The sequence below is a fragment of the Rhinolophus ferrumequinum genome, chromosome 20 (assembly GCF_004115265.2).
Source record: "Rhinolophus ferrumequinum isolate MPI-CBG mRhiFer1 chromosome 20, mRhiFer1_v1.p, whole genome shotgun sequence".
NCBI classification, from domain to species: domain Eukaryota; kingdom Metazoa; phylum Chordata; class Mammalia; order Chiroptera; family Rhinolophidae; genus Rhinolophus; species Rhinolophus ferrumequinum.
In genome coordinates this window covers 20,352,830-20,367,839 of record NC_046303.1, presented here as the reverse complement: position 1 = coordinate 20,367,839, position 15,010 = coordinate 20,352,830, and the positions used below count along the sequence as shown (strand labels likewise).

At 36.7% G+C, this 15,010-nt stretch overlaps 1 protein-coding gene across 1 annotated transcript; it reads right to left on the bottom strand.

Annotated features, from left to right (window-relative positions):
* Positions 1-9,499: 9,499 nt before the first annotated feature.
* On the bottom strand, positions 9,500-9,988 carry FERD3L (Fer3 like bHLH transcription factor). Its single transcript, XM_033087947.1, has one exon. It carries the CDS (start codon positions 9,986-9,988, stop codon positions 9,500-9,502), a length of 489 nt encoding a protein of 162 aa, XP_032943838.1.
* Positions 9,989-15,010: the final 5,022 nt, after the last annotated feature.

Genomic DNA, 15,010 nt, shown 5'->3' with positions numbered 1-15,010 from the left:
GAGAATTCTTGAGGCCTTTCTAACTCCTTTTTGATATGGTAGGTAGCTCTGTTCCCAGGGAAAATTCTGTTTTTCTCATTGAGTCAGTGACTTGTCTAATCAACGAGTGTTCTGTAGGTTTCCCAAATGGCAATTCCAGACACTTTCTTTTCTACAATTGACTGACTGCTGATCCTAGTAATAATATTCAGGCATGATATACTTATGTGGGGCTAATACTAAGTCAAGAACTGGAGCAATTCCTGGGCTTATTTTCAATGTATGGAAAAACACTGATTCTTACTTAAATTTTGGTGACAAAAGAGGGAAACGTTCAACAATAATTAATATTATGACATATGAAGTGTTCAAGAAAGAGATACCTCTTAGTAAAAAAGAGTGAAACAATCAAAGTATGGGGGGAAAGGAAGAAAATCAAACCTTTTTTAAAGTTGGAGCTGGGAACAAAAAGATTACATGTGTACTATCCATTATAAAATACATAAAACGATATTCTGATGGAAATACTTTTATGTATATGCATGTTTGCGTGCATGTGAAACATACAATGGAGATAGGGATTATAACTATAGAAGTGGAAGCTCTGAGGTGTCCACGGTAAGGACCCTGAGGTATCGATTGAGGTATGTGCATATTTTCATGTGGATGTAATTTGGGAAGATGTTCGTTGTGCTTTATTGTGTAATGCTTTGAGTTCTGGGCACTTCTCAGCCTGTTTCATATTAATTTTAGAGGCAATTGGTTGAATTTGATGAAATGTAGTACTCTAAGAAGGGTATGAAGTTTAATTTGTGGTTGTGTCATCTTGAAACGAAGTGGTACCCAATATATATATATATATATATACATATATATTAAGTGAGCTCATCTGCTCTAATTTTAATAGGCTTTGATGAGATTAGGCAAATTAATAGTGATGAAAGAAATGGTGTGGCATGTTCTACATGCCAAGATCTGCAATTAACAAAACCACTACTTGTCAAATGCTTCTTAACTATAGTCACCACATATTTTTGGTCAAAAATATGGACCCATGGTAAGAATATTTGAAATTGGGTATGTTTCCCAAGTCAGAAAAATTTTAATAAATTTCAGAAGGCCCTTTACCATCAACCCTCAAATAAGCCGCTTGAAGTTGAATCAAAGTGTTTAAAAGGAAGAAGCAATTTAAGAATTATCCTTTTAACTTTCTATGCAAGGAGGAAAAATTATCATATAAAATAATAAATATGAAAAAAGAGTTACCCAGTTTTAAAAGTTAAGAAATTATGTATAAGTTAAGACCAATTTTATCTTTCTAAAAACTGGTGTTTAAATTGCAAACAAATCTAGGCCAAAGAGTACACAGCTTTTTAGAGATTTTCCATAAATCCACTAGTATCACAATGAAAAATACAAATCTGTGTGACTAAAGGATTAGGCCAGGTGTTAAGTTTTCAAAGACGATGAACGGCAGAAATAACATAGGATGTTCAAGTGTGTACTGTGGGATCCAACGTCCATCTCTGCTGCTCCAAAGAGAGGCCTTTTCTCTTGGCCTCCCTGATGACTTTCTGTGGACGGGAGGTCGCTCCCACTGAACTTCCTTGGATGCATAGGGACTCCTGTGTCCCTTGGGAACCTAAACCCTGTGACCCAGTGCCCAGTTGACTGGACTGAATGAGTCCCGGGTTTTCAGATTTCATGTGAGCCTAGATCAGATATGCATAAATGCTTAATAACTGAGACAGTCCTACTTGTCACTTACTATCACTGACACTGTAGCTTTCAAGATGAATTTGCTCAAAAATAAATCCCCAGAGGATTTACCACGTGAGCTATCCTTTTTTGTATAAAATGCTTTATATGCAAATTTTAGAGATTGTTTTAGGAATATGGGGTTTACAGTGATCTTCCTGGCTGACCAAAGATTGTGATTACATATGTCGTAGACCAGAAGCCTTACCTTTAAATTTCTATATTTTAAAAACAAAATTAAACAAAAATACATGATTAGGATAGCAGCTTAAGTTGAGCACGAATGCCATTCTATTTTAAGACTCTGATTTTGTTTAGGAGAAGCAGAACAGACTAATACTGCTTTTGTATGTGTTCTCATGAGCCCTTCTAAAGGGCTGAATTGTCATTTTGCTCATTATAAACATGCAACATTGAACTAACACAAACAACAACATTGGCTAAGTATTTAGTTTGTGTGAGGCACTGTACAAAGTACCCTATAGGATATCTTCTGATAGTTTAAATAACCCTGTGTTAATTATTTCTACTTCACAGACCAGAGTAGGTACAGAAGCCCAGATGTTTTAAGTGAGTTATCTAATTTAGGAAGTAGAAGAATTAAGATGTGAAGCGTCTCCAACACTGCAAATCCATACATGAGAAGGTCTCAGGCCAAGAATATCAGCATGAACCCAGGAACCCAGATCAGATTCTCAGTTCTTGGTTATGCCCTTTAGGGGTTGAGTCCTGATTTTTATTTGAGGACCCACATAATGCCATGCACTAAACTTGGTTTCACATTCATGAAACACTTGAAGAAAAATTGTAGAACATGACATGAATGAAGTTTAAGTGAATGTCTCCATGACATTCCTGATTTTACATGTGTAAGGTGCTTTATAGGTTCAAAGGAATGTCATAGTAATTATCTGATTTTTCATTTTTGAATTTCGGAATAGTTATAAGTTCACGGGACATTGCAAAGATGGTACAGAGAGGTTCTTTGTTCCTTTCAATCGGTTTTCTCCTTAGGTTACTTACATGTTACAGTACAATGTCAAAATCAGGACATTGACGTTGGTGTAAGAAGACGTAGTTCTGTCATCCTATGACATATGTAGATTAATGCAACGACCATTGCAATTAAGATACAGAACTATTTCATCAGGAATTATCTGATTTGAATAAATGTACACTAATTTGGAAAACATATACTTAAATATAATGCCTGGGCTGCTAACAAAATAGAACTCCTCTGAATGAATTCAGATCATTTTTTTTTTCAGATTTTAAGTTACTTACCTAACATTTGTTTTTAATATATATGTTATTACAGTAGCAGGTTGAATGAGGGAGTTTTGATTTCTGTGTTCATCTGTTGGGGGTATATTATTCCACTTAGAAAGATGCATATACCAGGACTAAATGTGGGCAATCAAGTATTCCAGGCATAAAAAATTCTGGGGGATAAAATAAATCTGATTTTTTTCAGTTTATTTAAAAGCATTATATAATGAGTTCTGTTCTTTATATATTTTATGCTTTTACATATCACAGTTGGTGGTAAAGCTGATGCCTTGTTCAAAGAGTTTTTCATTGCTATAGAATTGGAAGGGATATAGTAATAGTGATAATGATGATGGTGTATATTCTAATAAAGAAAAATTACCATTGACTGAATGCTCACTGTACACCATTTCCTCTGCATACATATTTCAGTCAGTCCTCGTAAGGGCCCTATGAGATGAATATTATTATCCCTATTGTAGAAATGAAGAAACTGAAGGTAAACAAGGTTAATTAAGTAAGTTGTACCAGCTTTCATAGCATTATGTGATATACTTGTGATTCAAACCCACTTCTGTCAAATTTCAAAGCTTGTGCTTATGAGCATTGTGTTCATCAAAAGAAAGTTGTGGCCTTAAAATATACATAGAATATTATTTCAAAGCTTGTTCAAAAACTTCCATCAGTGGTACATCTTTCCAGTTTTTTTTTTTTTTTTTTTTTTTTTTTTTTTTGCAGAGACTGTATCCCTCTGGTACATGATAAATCCATGCCTAACTTCCTGAGAAACTCAGTAAAGATAAAGAATACTCATTTTGCCACATCATTTCTACTTGAATATAATAATCATATAATCATTTGCAGATAACCTCAGTCCCTAAGAATTTTGTCTGAAATCCTTCACTGGGTATAAATCAGCTTCACTATTTATGAGCTGATTGAGCTTGGGAAGTTATTTAACTTCTCTATTCTCTAATGTCCTCATCACTGTGAAGGAAATACTAGGAGGATATTAATACATCCTAAAATTATTACAAGAAGTTTAGTAGTTATGTAAAGAACTCAACACAATGTTTTGAACATGTTCTTTCATGTACGAGTAAGTAAGCAATACAGTATACATATTATTATAAATATCACTACTAGTTATTATAGTTATTACTTTATCCAGAATAATCCAGTTACTTTGTTGTTCTCCTTGACACCATTTCTAGTTTCTCCAAAATTTCACTAAATTATTGGATTAAATATAGTCAACATTTTACTAAAGTATTGGACTAAACATAGTCAATCAGTTCAAGACCTTACTGGTAACAGATATAGCTTGTAGTTTTACTAAGTTTTGAAGAAGTCACAAAATTATCTGCAGTAAAATAATTCTGTAATCACATCTATCCATCAGTCCATCCATCCATCCGTCCAAACACATTTATATGATGTTTTTGCCTTTTATTGTTCACCAACTGTTTGATCTATTTCAATATTCTCGTAGATATTTTTCTCCCTTTTGAAGACTAGATATCATAAAAATCTATCTGTAATAGCTGCTTTGAAGTCATCTATGTTTGCGGGTTGCAGGTGAAAAACTCCTTCTCAGAGCCCTAAGAAGATTGTAAAATTTGGCCTTTGAGGAAGCCAGACCATACCAGCCTTTTGTATAATTTATCATCCACAGAGCATGTTAAGGTGCTTTTGATCTTTGAAGGCAATGTCTTTCAAAGTAATGTGTTGCTTATATGTGACCATTGGTCCTTTTTAGGAATCTCTGTATCATGCTGATTTCAATGAATGAATGAATTTTTAAGATGGTACACTGATGAGTCAATTTAATTGAGAGACTCTAGATCCTCCTGAAATCCAGTTGAGAGGATCAAATGAGAGAAAGTATGTGAATGGTGCTTTGAAAACAACAAAGAACTAAGTAACCATAAGATATTTTATTATGATAATTTCTATAATATTCATCATACCTACTCTTGAGTTCACTAAATACTGAAAGTTCTTTGACTTGTGCAAAATTAATGGTAGAATTCTACCAAATCTTAGCCATAAAGAGTGTTTTAAAATGCATTCCTACTATTCTTTGCATTTCCTTATATTCCTTATACTTCTTTACAGACTGCGTTTTAAGCACAGAACTAAAAATTTGGTGTCACAAAGAAAGTTTTGGTAATTTATAAGCTTTGGTTTCTAGAAACTTGAAGAAAGTTCCAGCTTTCTGGTATTTTATTGCTGTCAGTTTGCATTGCTTCTTTCCTTTCCTTCTCCTTCTCCGCCAGGTTTGGTTTTGAGCTTTGGATTCAAAGAAACCCCAAAGTCAAAACAAAATGGTCAGAACTGCTGACTCTTGTTTTGTAATCATTTTTAGTCCAGCATTCACAGGAAGAGAGGGCACTGACAAGAAATTGGGCCTAACTTCACCCAAAATGTTGGCAAAGTTCAGGAACGTTGGCATGAACTTGGGCCAAGATACAGATACATACCAAAACTTCAATGCTTTTGTAACACATTTAAATATAATGTAATGATATATCATCCTATAAAAAGTAGACTTTGTACTTCAAGTTCAATATTAATCTGCCAGCTAATATTGATAAAAATAAATAATAATCAAATTTATATTTTGTATTAAATAGAATCTCTTGGTTTTTAAAGTTGCAGATACATTTTGGAACCTCGTGTAAATGAACTTAAGTGTCTTCATTACCTTAGAAATTTTTTTGGAAGGTTTGTAATTACAAAAAATAAAGTCATGCTAAACTGTGATTATCAAGTTTCAACTCACAATTTTTATAACCATGTTATAAATCTTCCACAATAATGTTTTTATAATGGAAATGCTGACACATGCAATAATAAACACCAATCCAAGGGTCTTAATTTTATGTTCAAGCAAGAATTATGCATACTAGCATAATATTTGTTTCAGTTTCCAGTGCTAATTTTTCCAAAATCTGCTTTCACATTAGGCAACTGTAAAAGATGATCAGCCTGAATGGCTGCCTGTTGATGTCAAAGGCTTTTGATTATTTTTACTTTCCTTGGAAAGCCTGATTATGTCTTTCAAATATGATTTCATTTAGATTTCTTTTTTTGGTTTACATGTCTGAATACTAATAGTAACCTGATAGTTATGGAGAACTTAGTTTGAGACCAAACGGCAGTTTTCAGTCAGTAAAGAGTGTATAAATAAATTGACTCTAAGCAACGACTAAAATGGTAGATTCCAAATGTCCAAATAACTTTAAGATTTCAAAAACTAATTATTACAATTTTCCACAAGTAATTTACACCACTGAGATTTTTTTAAACTAGTGGAAGATATTGAAAAACCAATGTCTACTGATATTTCTATCAGTGTTTGTTTAGAAAATAATAAAGAATAAAACAATTTCAACATCAGGTGTATTATATACTAAAAACACTTGTATTAAAAACTACACTGAATTTATGGATTGAACATGGGAAAAATTAAAACTATCATGTTGCTTAGAAAAGTTGAATGCCAAGATATGGAGATACAGTGGATTTATGTCCAAAATACAGATAATTTTGTTTCTAGGAATAATTTGGTGTAAGGAAAAAGTCAATCAATTTTTCTGTGTCTCTGATCCTTATTTGGCCTCAAATTATTCTATTAACATAATAATTTTAAAAATGCCTTAAGAGACTACATTTTAGAGCAGCTTCTAAACATAATAAATATACAGAGAACCATTTATAAGCTGTAATAGTTTTAAGAATTGTTAGAACATAATTCTACTGCTAATAGGAAAATAGCTTTTTATTTGGAGGATTTTTTAGGTATTGACTATGTGGAAGAGGTATTCACTATAGGATATTATGTGCTTCCTAAGGATCTAACAGAAAGGTGCAGAATACGAGGGAGAGGGTTAAGGATGATGGATGGCTGTATTTACTCTTCAGAACCCAATCGTTTTGAGGTCCTCTGTCTACATTGTTTGTTTGTTTTTAATTTTTGGTTTTCAAAATTGGTTCTTTCAACAATGTATTTGATGATTTCTAGAGCTGAACCATTTTTTAAAACTTATTTAACACTTGCAGATTTAAAAAAAAATGATGTTTTGTTCTCAGGAGGACTTTTAAGTGGGAGGAGGAAGGACATTTCTGTAAGATCTTTCAGTTTTGAACCCACTTACGCTATATGTAAAACGTCAACATATTTTTTAATTGAGTAAATGAATAACTGGATAAACGTGAGGGATTGATGGAACCAGTAGCATTCCATAAGTTGGGGAGCAGAATACTCTTTGATGATGAGATGAGAAATAATTATTTTCCTTTAACATATTGACATGAGTAATGTTAAATTTATCTTTAAAAATACAAATATGCTAATCTTAGTATCTAAAAAGTTGTCTAGAAAATAAAATGAGTAATTTTACTTGATAAAACTGGTATACAGGTCATTGTCCAAATTTCAGTTTATTTAATAAAAGTGCTAGAGAATTAAAAAAAAAAATACATTCCCTGATTTTCTTGTTTGGTTTTAGCTGGTTACATTTTTTTGTTTGTTTGTTTGTTTTTAACTGTTTATCCCAATGTTCTCATGGTGAGGCAGAAAAAATCCTAGTGAAAATACAGTCAAAATAAGAAATCATCTTTGGGAAGATGGTCATTTCAGAACTAATTCAGTTCCTATAGATAGGAGAATTAGGAAAAATGTTAAATGAAGGCATTTGAGAGATAAACACATCCTTGCAATGCTGATGAGAGGGAGTGTGAACTGACAGAACCTACGTGGGAGGCAACCTGGCTCTTTGTTGCCACAAACTTAAATGTTTATTTAATGCAGAAATTTCATTTCTATTAACCTAATATTAGGAAATTATCGTAGGCAGAGAAGACATGTATAAGAATGGTCTTTGCATCATCATTTATTTTTTTTTTTTTAAAAAAGGAACTATCTTAGCTATGCACTTTTAAAGGATGGGAATTAACTCGTGAAACATCAATATGACAATAAAATACAGCAATAAAAATTACGTTTGAATAATATTCAAAGTCAAAGAAAAAGTGCTCATTCTATAAGGCTGAGTGGAAAAAGACTGGTATCCAAAAGTGTCCCAAATTTGTTAACAGATTGAATTTATATCTGTATATATAAAAAAGAGTAGAAGGAAATTGATAAAAATGTTGTGTGGTAATGGGGAGTGATTTAAATTTTGTATTTTTAACTTTTGTTTTCCAAGCTTTCTAGGATGAGTATAACTTACTACTATAATGAATTATATTTCTGAAAGTATGATAGGGAGAATTTTGTGTGTGTGTGTGTGTGTGTGTGTGTGTGTACGCGCGCGCGCGGAAATAAGGTATTGGAAAAATGAGATTTATCCTTTAAGATAATTTACAGTTAGGTGGGCATTCTTCACTCCTCTTCCTCCCCTCACTTCCTACTCCTATCTGAATACCCCAGGTCAGGGGGTAGCAGGTCCCTCAGAAGGAAGAACTGTGGAATGGCAGAGAGTCCAAACTAGAGGCATCCCCTCAATAGGGTCCCGCTTCAACCTCGTCTCCGTTGCACACATTTTTGCAAAGCGGAGGAAAGCATCTCCTCCTCCGAATTTTTGCCTCGACTTTCCCTAGATGCGACTAGAATGAAAGCTATCTTTCCTACCTTCAGCTAAAAATTTAAAAGTGCGCGCTCAGGAGGCACTGAGCCTAGGCAAACCCCGCCCCTTCCCGGGAAGGAGACGGGGGAAAGCCCCCAGGGGCAGCAAAGGCTCGCGGGCGCCCAAGACCCTGGGAGCGCCCCTGGTGCTTTGGCCGGAGCTGCCCCCCATCCACCTCCACGTTCCTAGGGCTCGTGGAGGGACCCGAACAGGGTTGGTGGTTCTGCGCTTAAGAGAGGAGGGGAGGAGCGGGGAAGAGAGAATGATGGCTGTTCGCAGAGGTCCGGGCCCCTCGACTCCCTTTCGCATTTTTTTCCTTCCGTCTCTCGACAAGCCTAAAATAACAGGACGAGAGAAGCAGCATCTTGGTCTCTCCAGGGACCCGCTCCCAGCACCCCTCCAGGCCTGAGCGGAGGGCCTGCCAGGGAAGGCTCAGCACAGACTCCAGAGGCTCAAAACCAATTTATATTAAAAAAAAAAAAAAAAAAGTGAAGCAGAGAGTAGACTCTATATTAGCCCCCTAAGTGTGCCGTTTGCAGAGAGCATTAATTTCCCACCCTCCCGGTGGGAAGAAATTGCGTCTGAGCGTATCTCGAGGAAGTCAACTCATTCTAACAGGTTATAACTTGCCCCGCCCGTCCGCCCCGTCCCCACGCTCTATTTAGAGCGATCGCATATAAATTAACTCTACGAGGGCTATGGGGATTTTTACAACCCCGCAACAAGTTGCATAAAGCCAGACGTTAGATCTTGGAGCATCCCTCCTGGCCTTTCAGCCACACCCACTGTGGATCCAGAACCACCCCAAGCCCGCGCGGAGCCCAGGCATGCAGGGGCTGACACGTCCATCCTAGCCGGGTTCAGACGGTTTCCTTTTTCTTGCAACTCTCTAAGAGCTCGGTCATGAAGGAAATGTAGACGATGGCCAGGCGTAGGGTCTCAATCCTGGACAGCCTCTTCTCGTAAGCAAAAGTGGGCACCTTCCTCCGCAGCTGGTCGAAGGCCTCGTTGAGATTGAACATCCGCTTCCTCTCGCGGATGTTGGCGGCCTGGCGCTGGGCATAGGTGATCACCCTTTTCCTCTTGGGGCGGCCCAGCAGGGAAGCGCCTCTCCCCTGCCCCTCTTCCTCGTCCCCCCCTTCGTCTACTTCGCCCTCCTGTTCTGGATCCTCCTCCTCAAAGCGCGCCAGCCTCCTGGGTCTTCCCTCTTGGAGCACAAGGCCTCCGTCTCCAAAGGGGACCCGGGGCACGAAGTCGCAGAGGAGAGGGTGCCCCGGGGAGGCGAAGGACAGGTCTGCAACAAAGTCCAGCACGGTGGCATCCACGCAGCTCTCCGGATAGGCTGCCATCGCGTCCTCTTGGCCCTGCGTCTCATCGGTTTCTCGCAGGGAGGGGTGAGACTGGAGATAGGCTTCCTAACAGCTCTGAATCTGATGCGACACCATCACCGAAGGGCCAGGGGACATTAATATTTATAACCAAACTGATAACAGGATTAGTCGCACCGTTAGGGAAGGCTATGAATGACGACGTCCCTCCTCTCCAAACTGATGGAAGGAGACAAGCTGGAGCACGCATGGAAGACTCATAGGGACAGGCCTCCAATTTTGAGATCCATTTCTCTGCGCCACCTGGGACAGTTCCTTCTTGGCAACAACCCCCAGCTCTTACCTGCTGTGCTTTTTGTCTCTCCTTATCCCCGCGGCCAACTGATATTCTTCAGGCTTCTTATCTCATGTAGTTCTTTAATTTAGCTTTCTTTGGCTTTGCAAAGCGAGGATGTTTTCCACTACTCTGGCTTCTCCTTGGCTTCGGAGTAGGAGTCCTGAATCTTGCCACCCGACGCTGCCAATGAGTACGGAACAAGTGCATGTGCTTTTAATGATGTCCTGAAGAGGGGCCCCGTCTGCCAGGGGTCGAGGGGAGCTGTTTGTCTGGTATCCCAGTGCAGCGGCTACTGAAAGGCAAGATCTTCCATTAGCTTAAGTAAGCACGGTAGGGGGGGCCGAGAGTGCATTCCCCAGAGTCGCTCTTGGAACCGGCTTTCTCCTTCCAGGGCATCGTAAACATCTCTCCTGCCAAATTACAAACCCTGACTTCTAAAGTGTGTTTTGTTATAACCAGCCTAACAATTCAGACACTTGACTTTCTTTTCCGTACTCTCATCTCCAACTCACGTAAAGTAGAGGATTTTACTTCGAGGGCAAAAGTTATGATGGCAATAAAATGAAAAGGGGAGGCTCAGCATATTTTCTCCGAGCTTGCTTTAGTGTATAATCCCAGAACTGGGGGAGGGGGGACGAAGCAAACCCTCTCCACCCCCAAACAAAACAACTTCACTCTCCTTTCAAAAATGAGATTTACCTTTTGGTAAATCAGTGGGTCAGGTCACCCTCCGTTGAGAAATCTTTCGAATTTTAAATTGCTGATCAGTATTTGTGAACAACGAAAAATCCTTGACATTTCCACCTGGCTGATTTTCCTCCTTGCTCTGTACCGCCCTACAGGACCTAAGAGCAGAAACTATACTTTACTGTATTCTATTGAAGGGAGATTTTTGGTTATCCTTAGATCATTTTTTAAGATGAAAAGGAAAATTTAAATTTGGTAATATGAAAATGAAATTTTACCGATTTCACATTATCTCTACTATTTTAACAAAGAAGTCTTCATTTTTCCTTCTTGGATTGCCAGAAGCAATCTTTATTTAATTATTCAGTGTAGGGAATTTTAAGAAGACACGGTCAGGAAGAACAATTTGTTAGAAAATAACTTTAAAGATGTATTAGAAGAAATAGTCAAAAAAGAAAAATGAGCAGAGACATCTTGATTCAAGGGAGAATTACCCTGTACGTCAATCCCTAGTAAGGAGGTAAATTGTGACTAGGACGGTTCATCTGGTACATTGGACAGCTCCCAGAAACCGCCTGTTTCTAACAGGTAAGCACAGCGCCTTTTCTTCTTCCTAGAGTCCCAGTGTGTACATAGAGGTGCCATTAAAGCAGTACCATCTAGAATTCTTCTTTTTCTTCCTTTCTTTCTTTTTAACCCAGTTGTGGCTGAGCTCCCTTGCTCTTTTGTCCTTCAACTGATTTTCTTTTTTCTTGCTTGTGTTTACTCTTCACTCTCTAACTTGCGTTGTGATAACTAAGGTAGAGAAGAATTCAAATTTACTTCCTGAAACATGTTAATGAGAATGAGGTCTTTGATTATGATTATTTATTGGTTTTTACTAATCTTCTTTCAACGAGAGACTGAAAAATACTAATGAACTGGAATTCCAACAGTGACTAAGGAATAAGTAAATGAGAGTATTTTTGTTTTGACAAGCAGCAACGTGCTTTCTAACTCTCGTATAACTTAATGTGTCTTTACATATCTGGACAAATTTTATTGCTGATTTTTAATTGTTAACTATTTCTCATGTCTTACTTTTTCCCTTTAAATGCATACATAAATGGATTAAATACCTCACCTGTTTCACACAAATTATATTAGGACACTTAAGAAAAGCATGATAAAAACTAAATTTAAGATTTTAATAAATAGGTGTCAGAAGGTATCATGAGACTCTAAAGAAACACTTCTTGTACTAAAATTCTTTATGATTTTATCCAAGGTAATGAATATTTCAACAAGCATACCACAAAAGAAACTGTAGCAAAATTAATGAAACCAATATACATGATTGGGTTCAAATATTAATATTAAAATATTGGGAGATTTATACAAAGTGTCTAAATAGGTATGCTTGTAGCAATAATTTTAAAATACTTTCTCTTCAATTTCATCATAAAATCCCAAGATAAACACTTCTGTTTATACCACAATAATTTCAGTTTATCTTACAAGGTTCTAATCACGGTGACATAATTAGAGCAAAAATGTTAAAATCTAGGTTATAATGATTGACTCTATTTTTTGTTTATAATTAATTATAGAGCATAAATAAGTGAAGTTGTTTTTCTCTGCTTATTTTGAAACATTCACTTTATTTGCAAAACGTTTTTGTGGATACTTGGTTCCACAGTAAATATAAGTAAATGTCTAAAGTATTAAGTGATGTAACACAATGCATCCCATTGGAAGGAACTATTATTTTCATTTCTAGATTTGAAAGTTGAAAGAGAAACTTTAAAAAAAAAAAAGCAACTGAAGATTAAAGGAGGTAGATTCCTACTTGTCTCCTTTCAGTTCTAGGCCTATAATTTTTAATTTTTCAGTGACATACACTTTTGGAGGCTTTTGTAGAGAGTTTGATAAACTCTACAAATTTTCTCAAGATATTTTAGGAATGGTCATGAAATGGCAGCTTTGCTTAGTTTTTTACCTTCTGTAACTCTATTGTTCATTGTAATTAAACATTAAACATTTTGTGTGTACTATTTTCTTTTATTCAGATTCAAAGCAGAAAAATCAAATGACCAAGAATAACTTGAGCAATAATTCTTAAGGAGGCTACCAGGTGGGGTTAAGCGTGGTAAGGAGAGATAAGTAGATTTAAAAAGTATCCAGGGAGTAAAGCAAATATCCAGTTCTCCCAGATTTGTTAAACCCTTCTTCCCCTCCCTTTTTCACGCCCCTATCTTTATTCTTCCAGAATCATTAAGCAATTTTAGGGAAATGATAAATAGGACAGAAGTAGATGTTTGTTGTGTTTGTAGGGAGAAATGTCTGAGAAGTACTCTCTTAGCTAACATAAAGACAAGGGCACGCTCTTACTCAATTTCAAATTATATGTGGTTTATGGACATGGCTGATTTTAGAATTACAAGAATATATATGCATCTACTTTATTTTTCTGTTATAGGTAAACTTTTTTTGAAGTTGAATACATATATTTAAAAATTTATAAATTATATCTGTGCAACTTAATGAATTTTCATAAAATAAACATACTCCAAACATATTGCCCAAATCAAGAAATAGAGTGCTTTACTGAAGTTGAAGATAATTTAAAAACAGGTAAATCTTAAGTGTATAGCTTAAGTGTATTTCACCCTCCCCTACAACCTCGTATCCATATCCAGTCACTCTCCAAATTACCACTCGCTGAGATATTAGTCCTGACTTGTAAGATTAGCTTAGCCATTTTTTGAACATATATAAAAAATAAACTATATTCTGTGTAGTCTTTCACTCAACACATTTTATGCTGTGCATGCATATTATTCTCATTGCTGAATAGCATTGCACTGTATGAATATACCTTCTACTGTTAATGGGCATTTGAGTAGTTTTCGGTTTTTAGCTACTAGAAATTGCAGTTCTGTGGATATCGTGCATATCTTTGGTGGGAACATTTCTGCATTCCTGTTCAGTATACACCTAGAAATGGAAGAGGCTATGTATGTGTTCAGGTTTAGTAGTTACTGATAAATCATTTTGCAAAATGGTTCTAACAATTTATACTGTCACCAGAGTTGTATTAGAATTCTAGTTTCTTCATATACTTGTCAAGAGTTGGCATTTTCAAGCCACTCTGAAGATGTGCATTGTGGTTTTGATTTGCATTTCCCTGATGACAAATGATCTGCTCTTTAAAATACTAATGTTAGCAGGCTCTAGGTGAATTACATGTAGTGAGGAATAAATAAGGAAGAGGCAAAATTCCTGGACAGAGCAACCTTCTGCTTTGTGCGATGCTTCACATTGTCAAAACCCATTCATTCAATAAAGAAGGCATCTGCTTCAAAAGGCTTATCCTTTTCCACCTACACCACCTTCCTTCTGCCGTAGAAAGTTATGGCAGAAACTGCTAATTGCTCTCCAGTATGTACTTATTCTTTTTCCTTTTAGTAATAGACCCACCCACACATTTTTTAGCTGGGCACATTTCTGCCCCACTACATTCACACCAATGGGATAAATGAGAAGTGAAATGGGCACGTTCAAGTCAGTCATTTGAAAATGAAATCATTTGTCTTCCACTTGGTCATCACCCCTCTTCCCACAGCCTGGAATGTGGGTACTTGGTGGTCTGCTAGCAATGACCATGTAGACCACGTCACCTTATGGCACGGGTGGGAAAACTTTTTTGTAAAAAGGACCAGATAATAGGTACTTTAGGATTTGCAGGCTATATGATCTTTGTCACAACTACTCAACTCAACCACTGTGATGTGAATACAGCCATGAATAATACATAAATAATGGGTGTAGCTGAGTTCCAATAGAATTTTATTTACAAAAGTAAGTGACAGCCTGAATGTGGTTCTCAGGCTGTCGTTTGCTGACTCCTGACCTAGGGGATGACAGAACAACAGGAAACTGGACTTGAAGTGATCTAATGGAGGAGAGCTGTGCCTCACATACAGGTTAATATGGGAGAAAGGTTATGTCAGATCTCTTTATTACAGCGGTGTGTTTTC